At 35.9% G+C, this 13094-nt stretch overlaps 1 protein-coding gene across 1 annotated transcript in view; it reads left to right on the top strand.

Annotated features, from left to right (window-relative positions):
• CFAP210 (cilia and flagella associated protein 210) overlaps positions 1–12400 on the top strand; it is a 31423-nt gene extending 19023 nt beyond the window's left edge. The window contains exons 6-9 of the mRNA XM_058714691.1: positions 2519–2658; positions 5477–5669; positions 6372–6536; positions 11951–12400. Coding sequence (XP_058570674.1) covers positions 2519–2658; positions 5477–5669; positions 6372–6536; positions 11951–12292 — 840 coding nt within the window. The 3' untranslated portion in view covers positions 12293–12400. The remainder of the gene's footprint in view (positions 1–2518; positions 2659–5476; positions 5670–6371; positions 6537–11950) is intronic.
• Positions 12401–13094: the final 694 nt, after the last annotated feature.

The raw sequence follows: 13094 nt of genomic DNA on the forward strand, positions 1-13094 counted from the left end.
GAGACAGGGAAGGGGCAGAGAGAGAGGGAGACACAGAGTCCGAAGCAGGCTCCAGGCTCTGAGCCATCAGCACAGAGCCTGATGCGGGGCTTGAACCCACGAACCATGAGATCACGACCTGAGCCGAAGTCGGACGACTAACTGACTGAGCCACCCAGGCGCCCCCCCCCCCCCCGCTTTTTAAAAATATATATCAACTTCTAAAGATATAGATCTTGGGGTGCCTACGTGGCTCAGTCGGTTGAGTGTCAGACTTCGGCTCGGGTCATGATCTCCCGGTTCGTGAGTTCAAGCCCTGCGTCGGGCTCTGTGCTGACAGCTCAGAGCCTGGAGCCTGCTTCGGATTCTTTGTCTCCTTCTCTCTCTGCCCCTTCCCCGCTGATGCTCTGTCTCTCTCTGTCTCTCAAAAATGAATAATGGCTAAAAAAAAATTAAAGAAAAGATATAGATCTTGATTTATCAATTTTAGACATTTTCTGTCTCTCTGCCCTGCTAGTTAAGGATTGAGTTCTTTTCTAACACTGTTCTCTTCCCATTCTCTCCTTCCTCTAAAATAATTGTGTTACAATTATAGCTAAGTCATTATCATTATTATATAAATATTGTTCTCTGAAGAGCCAAACAGTATATACTATGATTATATTTCTTTGCTTGCATAAATGTTTTTCTGTGATTAAAATAATTGTGTATTTATTTGCTTTGATGGCTGTACACCATGTTTTTTCCCACATGTTCCATAAGTTCCGTCAAATGTATATTGATGTTAGTTTTCAAATATTCATCTACATAATATCAAATTATCTACATTATTGTTTTTTTTTTTTTTTTAGAGCTCCCCCATCCAGAGTTCTCCATCCTTCTCCTTCTGGGCTGCTTGCCCTCTAGGCCTCCTGCCCAGAAGTCATTCTGGCACTTCCTTGGGTTACTTTCTTGGGCTGAGGCTCCCATATCCTGAATCACATGCCTTCCTCTTTCTTGGTTTACTTCTCCATCTTGCTGAAATGTATCTTCAAGTAACCTCCTAACAAAGGGTATACAGGTCAATTTAAAAAATTCTTATCTGAAAAGGTTATCATTTAAAATCACATTCGCTTTGGGGCGCCTGGGTGGCTCAGTCGGCTAAGTGCCTGACTTCAGCTCAGGTCATGATCTCGCGGTCCGTGAGTTCAAGCCCCGCGTCGGGCTCTGTGCTGGACCGCTCAGAGCCTGGAGCCTGTTTCCGATTCTGTGTCTCCCTCTCTCTCTGCCCCTCCCCGTTCATGCTCTGTCTCTCTCTGTCCCAAAAATAAATAAACATTGGAAAAAAATTAAAAAAAAAAATAAATAAAATCACATTCGCTTTATAGTTTGACTAGATATAGAATTCTGGTTCAGAATTCAGAATTTTATACTCATAGTTTCATAATCATCTGGCTTCCAGTATTGCTATTGAGAAGTATGATGTCATTTAGAGTCTTCAGCCTATTTATGTGATCCGTTGTGTTTTACTTTTTCTCTCTCTCTTTCTGAAAGATTTCTGGGTCTTTATGTCTGCAGCTCTAAAATTTCACAGTAACATACTTTGGTACAGTTCTTTTTCACTAGTTTCACAGTGATCAAGTCTGGCAGGGGAATTAGGAATACAGGCAAATAGTGGATGGGGAAGGAAGAACACTTTACACTTGTATCTTGGGGTTTGTTTTGTTTTTTTGTTTGTTATTTTAGAGAGAGTACGAGTGGGGGAGAGGGCCAGAGGGAGGGAGGGAGAGAGAGAGAGAGAGAGAGAGAGAGAGAGAGAATCTTAAGCCAGCTCCTCGCTCAGCACGGAGGTCCACATGGGGCTTGATTCCACGACCCTGGATCATGACCTGAGCCGAAATCAAGAGTTGGTCACTCAACTGACTGAGTCACCCAGGTGCCCCTGCATTGTGTATCTTTTAAATATTTTTATTTTGTGTACCATATGATTGTATTAACTATTTAAACATTAAATTAAAATTGTATATATTTAATGTATTTTTCTGATTATAAAATTATTTTTAATTACATATTTTAAGGAAATATTTGAAAGGAAATACAGAAAAGCATTAAGATGAAAAGTAACCTATATAATCTCATACCACAGAGATAACTATTAACATTTGATTCATTTCTTCCAGTTATATATACGTTACAAACTTACATCTGTATATGTGTATAACACTGAAATTGCTATGTAGTATTTTATATTCTCCTTTCCCCCCACTTGCCCATTATATTGTTTGTATCTTCCCATGTCATTGAGAGTGTAATTTACTTAGCCATTTCTTCATTATTAAAGATTGAGATTGTTTACAATTTTTCACTCTTATAAGTAACTTTGAGATAAAGCACATGGTACATAAAACTTAATGCACATCTCTGATTATTTCTTTGGGATAAGTTCCTGAGAGAGAAATAACTGAGTCAGAAACTGTGGCCATTTGACAAGTTTTTGTTAGATATTCATATGTTGAAACATATTTCTGTGATAGGATAATACACAATTTTTTCCCTCAAGGAACATGTGAATGATAAAAATATCATCAAGGCTGTGGAACGGCAGCAGCAAGAGGAGGAGGATGAAAAGATCAGAAAATTTATCAAAGCAAAAAAGCGTCTTATGCAAATGGGGAAAGAAAAAGAAGCTGAAACACACAGGTAAGCTTTTAAAAATAACTTATGTAATTAAGTACTATCTGAAATTATTATAAATCAGAAGTTGGAATATGAGAGTAATTTTTAAGAATAAGTCTTATTATTTTATATATGACTAGGGCATTCAGTGACATGATGATATCAATTGCAGCATGTGAGTTAGGGTTCCCTTGGAATATCAAGGAAATCAATCTGGTAGATGGTTGGAAATAGTGGAAATCTCTGCTGTGGGAGAGGGATTTGAGCTGGAGATGGCTTTGTGAGCCACTGATATAGAAGTGGTAGTTAGAACTGTGGATACAGATGAGCTTACTTATGGTGAGTAGGTAAAAAATGAAGGTCCCTAGAGAAGTCCATATTTAAGGGTCAAATGGAGAAAGAAGATAATGTGGAGACCAAAGAATAGTTTTCAGAGATTGGAAGAAAACCAGAGAAACAAGAAAGGAAAGTTTCAATAAGAAGACAGTATTCATTGGTGTTAGATCAATAGAGGGATTAAATGAGATTTTAAAAATGAAATGTTCATCAGATAGGGAGACCATTGCTCACCTTAGAAGTTTGAGATGAGGTGAGGGAGAGCAGGAGGCCAGTTGCAGTACATCCTGTTTCTGTCTAGATCTACTTTTCCCTTGTGCAAACTGTTCTGATGGCTTTACATCACATGTATTTATTAAGGCCCATGAGGCTCTCCTAATTCCCAGCTGCCTCAGCCTCATCACTCAGACTTCATCTCATACTGTCCTCTCCTTTGTTGCCTCTTAATCACTCACATTGAACTCCTGTACCCTCTCTAAGGAATGCTCACCTTTAACTCTTTCAGATCATTATTCTGAAATATAGGGCCTTCATATAAGGCCTTCTTATTGAGGCCTTCCATGACTACCTAAGTTAAAATTACAGCTCCACTCTCCACATTGCTTACCTGTTTAGGTAACCTGTTTAGGTTGCTTTCTTTTTCCTCATTGTGTGATATGGCACTATTTTAACTACTTACTTGGTTTACTCTCCATCTACCCCAGCTATAATGAAAGTTCTATGAGAGCAGAGATTTTTAAGGTTTTTTTTACTATTGTGTCCCCAGCACCTGGAATAGAGTCTAGAGTATAGTAGGCAATCAATAAAAGTGTTTAGAATATTGTTTTTGAAAGCCTAGATGAAGTGTCACTTTTTCCACGAAACCTTTTTTTCTCATCTGCCTATATCACTTTCTAGCTCTCTCATGGCACGTATCACCCTTTGCCTTGTATAGTTATTTGCATAAATGTCTTTTCTCCACTTTAGATTATAATTTCCTTGGGATATGCACTGTGTTCTTTCTTACCATTTCTCCCACATTTCTTTGCAAACTCACGCAATTATTTAGTAAATCTGTCATATCTAAATTTAAAAGTATTTTTCACCCAATCTTATATGAAAATACCCCTATTCCTTTAACAAATACCTAGTTATTGTTGAATGTGTCAGGCACCATGCTTGGCTCTGAATTAGAAGACTTACCTCGTCTCTGACCTCAGGAATCTCCTAGTATGAAAGGAGAGTTGTTTATCTTCATATGAATAGATGAAGTCAATAAGGTGCTATGAATAAATTGTAAACAGGATATAGTAATAGGATGGATTTCTTCAAGAGTTTGATAATTCTTACTAGTTATTTTTGAGATTTCATTTAAAGAAATTTTGGGGTGCCTGGGTGGCTCGGTCGGTTGGGCGTCCAACTTAGGCTCAGGTCATGATCTCACAGTCCTTGAGTTTGAGCCCCCGCGTCGGGCTCTGTGCTGTCAGTTCAGAGCCTGGATACTGCTTCAGATTCTGTATCTCCCTCTCTCCCTGCCCCTCCTCCACTCACACTCTGTCTTTCTCTATCAAAAAATGAATAAATGTTAAAAAATTTTTAAAAAAATAAAGAAATGCCTTTGATTTATTTTATAACCTAAGCCTCCAGTGTTCAAGTAAGAAGGGTGTCTGATACTTTTGAAAAAATTTTCATTGTGAGAATTTTAACACTTTATTTCCTGGACACACACACACATGCACACACACAAGATATTACATACATTCCTTCCTTTGGATTTTTAAAATATCTTTTCTAAAATATTTTTATTCTTTTTTTAAAAAAAATTTTTTTTTTCGGGGCGCCTGGGTGGCGCAGTCGGTTAAGCGTCCGACTTCAGCCAGGTCACGATCTCGCGGTCCGTGAGTTCGAGCCCCGCGTCAGGCTCCGGGCTGATGGCTCGGAGCCTGGAGCCTGTTTCCGATTCTGTGTCTCCCTCTCTCTCTGCCCCTCCCCCGTTCATGCTCTGTCTCTCTCTGTCCCAAAAATAAATAAAAAACGTTGAAAAAAAAATAAATAAATAAATGTTGGAAAAAAAAAATTAAAAAAAAAATTTTTTTTTTCAACGTTTTTTATTTATTTTTGGGACAGAGAGAGACAGAGCATGAACGGGGGAGGGGCAGAGAGAGAGGGAGACACAGAATCGGAAACAGGCTCCAGGCTCCGAGCCATCAGCCCGGAGCCTGACGCGGGGCTCGAACTCACGGACCGCGAGATCGTGACCTGGCTGAAGTCGGACGCTTAACCGACTGCGCCACCCAGGCGCCCCTAAAATATTTTTATTCTTAAAAAAATAATAAAATAAACTTTATTCTAAAAATAAAGTATTAAAATTAGTTTCCACTTAAGATAATTAGTACATATAAAGAGCAATGGGGCTCCATTTAGTCTTGTAAAAGACTATAAAATATATGATTTCTAATAAAATTATATTGGCTTCAAAACAAATCTATTCATGAAGATTTAACAAGTGCTGGTTATTTTGTTATAGGCTAATGGAAGAAAGGAGAGAAAGAATAAATAACTTCCTGAGTGAACTAATGAAAGAGAAACTTGACAATGAAGATTTGATTATTGCTAGAGATACTGCAGAAGCTGAGGCTGAACGGGAAAAAAGAGAAAGAGAAAAATATGAAAAAAACAAGGCAGAATTAAAAGCAATTGAAGAATATAGAGCTGTTGTGGTAAGCAATTAAATTATAACAAATGAAAATAAAAAACAACAACAAATGTAAGCCCTTTCCATTGTAGTTTCCACTCCCTCTGCCTCTCTGACAAAAAAAACTAGCAAAGATTTGGAAAACAATGTATGAATTACCTGCCTATATTCTTGAAATCAAACTATGTTTACTTGCTAGCAGAATATCACGATAATCAATTACAAATAAGATATTGATAGATACAAAGATAGATGCTTCTGTTTCAGAACCATCTGAAATGCAAAAATTGTTATTCACTTAATATACATTTGAATGTTTTTAAGACAAACCAAGTAAAAATCACTCTATTGCATTTCTGTATTTGATCTTTCAGATAATCCTTATCTCCTACAAAATTGACTGTCATAACATTTCATTTGGGTAGTTTATAGACATTGTAGCAATTAATTTTTTACCTACAAATATTCCTTTACCTTGAGAAGCTCTTGCCATCTGTTTCTGTATTTTATTTTTTTAAACCACCAATGTTACTCAAGTTTTCGGTGTTTCCTGTTATTGGAGAAATAGAAGAAAACTGACCTTGTGGGAACCAGCCCAGGTGCATGTAAATTTTCCACTCTTGCGTTGCTCCTGGCTGGCTTTCTGCTTGGAGCTTTCTAACTCTGCTTTATTAGAGAGAACTGGTTGATAAAAACTTTTTTTTTCCCTTTACCTTTTAACATCTAGATGAAAAATAAAGAGGAAGAAGAAAGGCAGAGAAAACTAGAGGCTAAAAAACAATTGCTGGCTATCATGAAAGCAGATCAGATTTTCCAGGAGCATGAAAAGGAGAAAAAACGCAAAGCTGATAAGGAACATCAAAAAGTTCGAGATGCTCATATTCAGCAAATGGTAATTATTCTTAAATGTTTATACTTATCTTAGCAGTAAATATGTAATGTAGAGTTCATGCTAGTTTTCTGTTTCCCAGGTGGTTTATTTTATCAAATAAGATCAGGTGATCATTATGATTATGACACAATAAAATATATAAAAAATGTGAAGAGTTAGTTTCTGTTTTTATCTGTACTGAAGTTCCCATACTAAGTTTATGTCTTTTGCACAAATATTTTTCTTCAGTGTCTATTGTGCTTTAGTAAATATTAAAGAAAATGCAAATGCATATGGCAGGTCATAATGCTTATCTTCTTTTAGTTTTTCCCCTCTTTATAACTGTAACCCAGAGATTATGTTGACTGAGATCTCATAGATTTCAGAGTTGGGATGAATAGGGGTACCAGAGATTTTAGAATATGTGTAGAGGACCTGGCATCCAATCATTTATGACTTAAACTGTTTTCCAAAATGGCTATACCATTTTGCATTCCTACCAGCAACATATGCGAGGATAAGTTGTTCCACATCCTCATCAACACTTAGTATCATTATCCTTTAATTTTAACTACTTATAGTGTAGTGATATCTCATGGTTTTGTTTTGCATTTCCCTAGTGACTAAGATTTTGAAGGTCTTGATACATCCTTCATAGCCATTTGTGTGCCTTCTTCTGTGAAGTGTCTATTAAAATCTTTTGTGTGTTATTCAATTGGGTTTTCTTTTTTTGTTTTTCTTTAAAGTTTACTTATTTTTGAGAGAGAGTGAGAGCCCAAGCAAGGGAGGGGCAGAGAGAGGGAGAGGGAATCCTAAGCAGACCCAGCACTGTCAGTACAGAGCCTGATGTGGGGCTCAAACTCACAAACTGTGAGATCATGACCTGAGTCAAAACCAAGAGTCAGACGTTTAACCGACTGAGCCACCCAGGTGCCCCTGGATTGTTTGTTTTCGTATCATTGGATTTTAACATTTTTTAAATATGGTAGAATATACATAAAATTTGCTATTTTATCCATTTTTCAGTGTATAGTTCAGGGCCATCAAGTGCATTTACTATCATCATTATCCATCTCCATAACTTTTTCATCATTCTGTGCTGAAACTCTATACCATTAAACAGTAACTTTTCATTCCCCCTTCCTCCCAGTCCCTGGTAGCCACTATTCTACTTTCTGTCTCTATGAGTTTGAATATTCCAGGTACCTCATATTAGTGGAATCATGCAATATTTGCCCTTTTGTATCTGTATTATTTTACTTAGCATAATGCCTTCAAGATTCATCCATGGATAATATTCCATTGTATGTACATTTTCTTTATACATACATCCATCAGTGGACATTTGGGTTGTATCCATCTTTTGGCTATTGTGTATAATGCTTCTGTGGTATACAAATACCTGTTGAGTCCTGCTTTTAATTATTTTGTCTATATACACAGAAATAGAATTCCTGGATCATATGCTAATTCTAGGTTTAACTTTTTAAAGAACCACCATTCTGTTTTCTATAAAGCTGAACCATTTAACAATTCCCACCATCAATATTCAAGGGTTCTAATTTCTCCAATTCTCAACATTTGTTGTGTTCTGGGTTTGTTGGTTTTGTTGTTGTTTATCATAGCCATTGAAATAGGTTTGAAGTGGTATTTCACTTGTGGTTCTCATTTGCATTTCCCTAATGATTAGTGATGTTGAGCATCTTTTCATGTTTATTGGCCAGTTCTATTCAGCATAGATGGGTTAGCAATAAACCATTTCAGTTTATGTATTTATGGAAATAACTTTTTCATTTCATTGGGTATAAAATTACTGGGTATCATTTTTCCCCAGCCCTTTGAATATATTATTCCAATGTCTTCTGGCCTTCATTGTTTATAATTAGAAATCTACCATTAATCATATTGTTGGTCCCCTAAATGTGATATATCATTTTTCTCTTGCTGGTTTCAAAATTTTCTCTTTATTTTTGCCTTTCAGCAGATTGACAGTTTGATAGTCAACCAGTAATGTGGGTGGAGTTCAGTTCAGTTACGTTAAGCCAGTAATGCTGTTACTCCTGCTTTTAATCTTTGCTAAGCTCACTGGGGTCTCTTGTGTGAATGTGTAGTTTACCAATTAGTCAAGGATGTTCATAGAGTTTATTATTTCAGTCCTTCTCTACCCATCTCACTTCCAGAAACTCATCCTTAAATTTCTAGCTGCTTTGCTACTCAACCCAAATGAAATCTGCCATCATTGTCCAGCAAACCTGCAAGTTTTCACCACCTGAGCTGAAGAGATAGCAATGGCCCCCAGACAAGAATGCCATAAACTTGCAATTTTTACCTGATTTAGTAGCAGTTTTTCATGAAAACACATTTGTCAAGTAGTTGCCTATACATTGTCACTTAACAGTTCTCGGAAATGGGGATTTTAATAATTTTTAATAATAAGTTTGTTTTTTGTGGAGGCGAAATGGCTAACTTCCTCATGTAGCCATTGCCAGAAGTAGGATCTGCCCAATTATTTTGAAGCAAATCCCAGATATCATTTCATCAACATATATTTCAGTATGTATCTCTAAAACTCAGGGACTCTATAAATTTACACAATCATAATTTCATTATCATGTCTAACTCAATATTCAGTGTTTAAATTTCCTTCAAATTGTCTCATATTTTTTAGTTTGTTGGTTTTGTTTAATATTTTTTTAAGTATGCTCCACACCCCACGTGAGGTTTAAATTCACAACCCTGAAATCAAGAGTCGCATGCTCTACCAACTGAGCCAGCCAGGCGCCCCTTAGTTTGTTGTTTTAATCAGGATCAAATAAGGTCTGTATATTCTATGTGGTTGATATGTCTTTTAAATCTCTTTTATCTAACACTCCTCCTCCACCCCTATCCTCTCTTTTTTGTCTTAAGTTCTGCCTTTTTGTCTTTATTGTGTTTGTCTTGCAATTTATTAGTTGGGGGGTTTTACTAGTTGACAGAGTTTCTTGTCTTTTGGAATTACTACAGTCTGGATTTTTATGGTTGAATCCCTGTGATGTAGTTTATTATGTTCCCTGCATTTCAGATACAATTTAGTTTGGGTCAGATTCAGGTTCAAATCTTTTGGTGAAAATTCTTAGGTGGTGTTAATTCCATCAGAAGGCACTTAATGAATGTTGTCATTTTCTGTGACATGAACAGCCTTTGATGATCATTGCTTGATCTCTTAGTTCATGAGGTGGCAAGACATTGATATTCTCTCATTTCTTCTTACTCATATGCTCAAGTCATCAAAGAACTTTTCAGGATCAACAATTTGGCATCCCTCAGGTACATTTTTTAAAGACAGGATAAATGCTTGATAATTTCCCTTTATTTTCCAGTATTCAAAATAATTAGTTCTCTAGCATCCTCTAAATATGCTTATTACTTTAGCCCCATCTGTTATAATTTTTAGGATTGTAAAACAATATTTTTGAAGTTTCTTTATAAATCTATTTATGCTTAATGCATATCAAAATTGAGGCATCAATCTTATGATCCATTATGGCAATCCTTCACTTCCATTGTCACTTCCTTTCTGTACTTCCTTAATGTCTTTATACAAATTGCTGCCAAACGAACATATCCTAATTTCCCTGTGAGTTCCCAAATTATAGCATTTTACCTTTTATGAGTGTTTTTGTGCTTTTTTTCTTAATCTTTTTGAACATCATTTTCTACCTTTTCAAACTTTTGATATTGTATATTGTATCACCAATTCAACAAATAGCACATAAAGCCTTTTTTTTAAACATAGAAGACTTAATTTTGAATTGTAGGACTAATAAAAATTTGGTATTTCATATTGTTATGGTTGCTCTATTTCCTTATAAATTTCAATTTATGGTGGATATCACATTTGGGCTACTATTTTATACTGAAGTGTTGGTTACTGATTTAGAAAAATATTTTCATGAACATTAAATATATTTATAAGTAGACAAAAATCACAAAACGTTTGACAAACTCAGCATTTCTTAAAATGCTAAGACAAAAAAAGTTTTCAGACTTCATTAAAATATAAACAGTGAGGGGCGCCCAGGTGGCTCAGTCGGTTAAGCGTCCGACTTCAGCTCAGGTCACGATCTCGCGGTACATGGGTTCAAGCCCGGCGTCGGGCTCTGGGCTGATGGCTCAGAGCCTGGAGCCTGCTTCTGATTCTGTGTCTCCCTCTCTCTCTGCCCCTCCCCCATTCATGCTCTGTCTCTCTCTGTCTCAAAAATAAATAAACGTTAAAAAAAATTTTTTTTAAATATAAACAGTGAAAAGAACAATGCTTTTGCAAATATAAGAGTTGAAAGAAAAAAAAATTGAGATGTTGATAAATTGACTTCTGGTAAATTGCTGAGAGTACTTACTCCACCCAGTTCCAGATCAATCAACCTACATTGATAAATGCCACTCATTCCAGCTTCAAATTCCTGGGAAAAGAAAATGTAATTGTTTTAATTTAGTTCAGATATTCACTGCTGATTTAATCTTATGTGGCTGGATTACATGGTATATCGGACTGATTTAGGACAGTGGGTTTGAGGGAGTTCCTTCAGAATAGTGGATGGGGGGGTGAGGGAGGAGGAGTGGCTGGCTGGCTCTGTTGGAAGAACATGTGACTCTTGATCTCAGGGTTGTAAGTTTGAGCCCTATGTTGCGTGTAGAGATTAAAAAAAAAAAATAGTGGATAGGTCAGGGACAGTGATTGGTAGGTCTTCTACACCTGCCAAAGTACATTTTCTAAACGGTAGAAACAGCATTCTAACCTCAGTTGATTTTTACCTAAAGCTCATGCTTTTAACTCTTTTGCTATATTATTTGCTTAAAGATATGGTATTGCATAAGGCTATTTTCACTGAGCCACTACTTTGAGCATACTACTGTGAGAAGCATGGGAGTTTCTGAAATAAATTATAGAGTATATACCAGTGCCCCGTGAACACAGGTTTGTACTGTGGGGGTCCACTTATACATGGATTTTTTTCAGTAAATACATGATTTTTTTTTTTTTGAGATTTGCTACCATTTGAAAAAACTTGCAGATGAACCACATAGAAATTTTTTTAAAAATTAAGAAAAAGGAAAAAAAATTAAAAAATAAAAAATAAATAAAAATTAAGAAAAAAGTATTAAGAATGCAGCATTGAATACATATATGCATATGACATGTTGACTTTATATTATCAGTTAGGCTTCTGATCAACAGTAAGTTATTAGTAAAATTTTGGGGGAGTCAAATTTATACATGAATTCTTCACTGTGCCAGGAGTTGGTGTCCCTAACCCCCATGTTGTTCAAAGTCAGGTGTAGTTGTGAAGTCAGAACTTGTCATGTATCAATGAATTTAGAAAAAAGTATATATACAACTTCAAATGCTATATTTAGAAAATTGCACCAATATGAAATTGCATTTTCTTTCTTTATAGGCCAAAAATAAATTTAATGCAAAGCAAGAAAAACAAGCAGAATTAGAGTATTGCAGACTTACTGAAGCTCTTATGGCTGAAAAGGAGAAGGAATTTCAGGATTATGCCAGAGAAGTAATTGAACTTGAATCTGAATCAACAAATAAATATATTTATCCTCTTGTAAAAGCTGTACAGGAAGGACATGGAGGTGGCCATGGACCTGTTTTTGTGGACAGAGGTGGAATAAGACCCAGTTATCAGGCAAATGATGTCACTGGAGTCCAGCTCCCTTTTTGTAACTCTCAGGGACCAAAATATAATTTTCAAAAGTCTAAGGGAAGGCTAGGTTTTACATGGTAGAAAAAGGTTTATTTTTGATTGAGAATATTAAGGTGTAACTAATATTATGAGCTACAAATAAATGAATTTTATGCTTATGATTTAATAAAGCTGCTCATCTAAGTGCAATTATGTCTGATTAACTACCAAAGTTTAATCCAAATCCCTTTGATAATACACATAACAACATGTGTAATTTTAGCCTTTAAAAAATATGTACTCAGTGGCATTAAGTATATTCATAATATTGTGTAATCATTACCATTATCTAGTTCCAGGACAATTATTTCATTGCTCCAACTGCAAAATTTATGCGTAAGCAGTCACTTCCCATTCCCTCTCCTTCTCCCTAGCTTCTGACAACCACTGATATGGTTGGTCTCCATGGATTTGCCTATTTTGGGGTATTTTATATAAATGGAATCACATTGTGGCCTTTTGTGTCCAGCCTATTTCATTTAGCTATTTTCAGGTTTTGTCCATGTTGTACCATTATCAGTACTTTGTTCCTTTTTTATAATTGAATATTCCATTGGAAGTATTTTTCTCTTCAGCAGAAATTTATGTATTTATGCTTCAGTACATAATTTTTAGTTTCAAAAAACACTACCGTTATTACTAACACCATGATTATGGAGTTTGATTTCTTTGTGGTTTATAGAGTATCTTGCTAGACATGTGCAAATTACTGTTTTCAAGTTACCTGACATAATTCTTCTGTAAGTAGTATTAACTACTTATGAGCAGTATTAACATATTATGAGCAACTTGATACACAAGTGACTGTGAGGATGATGGCATCCAATCTGACTGGAAGTCTTGA

This window comes from Neofelis nebulosa, chromosome 2 (genome assembly GCF_028018385.1).
Source record: "Neofelis nebulosa isolate mNeoNeb1 chromosome 2, mNeoNeb1.pri, whole genome shotgun sequence".
In the NCBI taxonomy this organism is placed as follows: domain Eukaryota; kingdom Metazoa; phylum Chordata; class Mammalia; order Carnivora; family Felidae; genus Neofelis; species Neofelis nebulosa.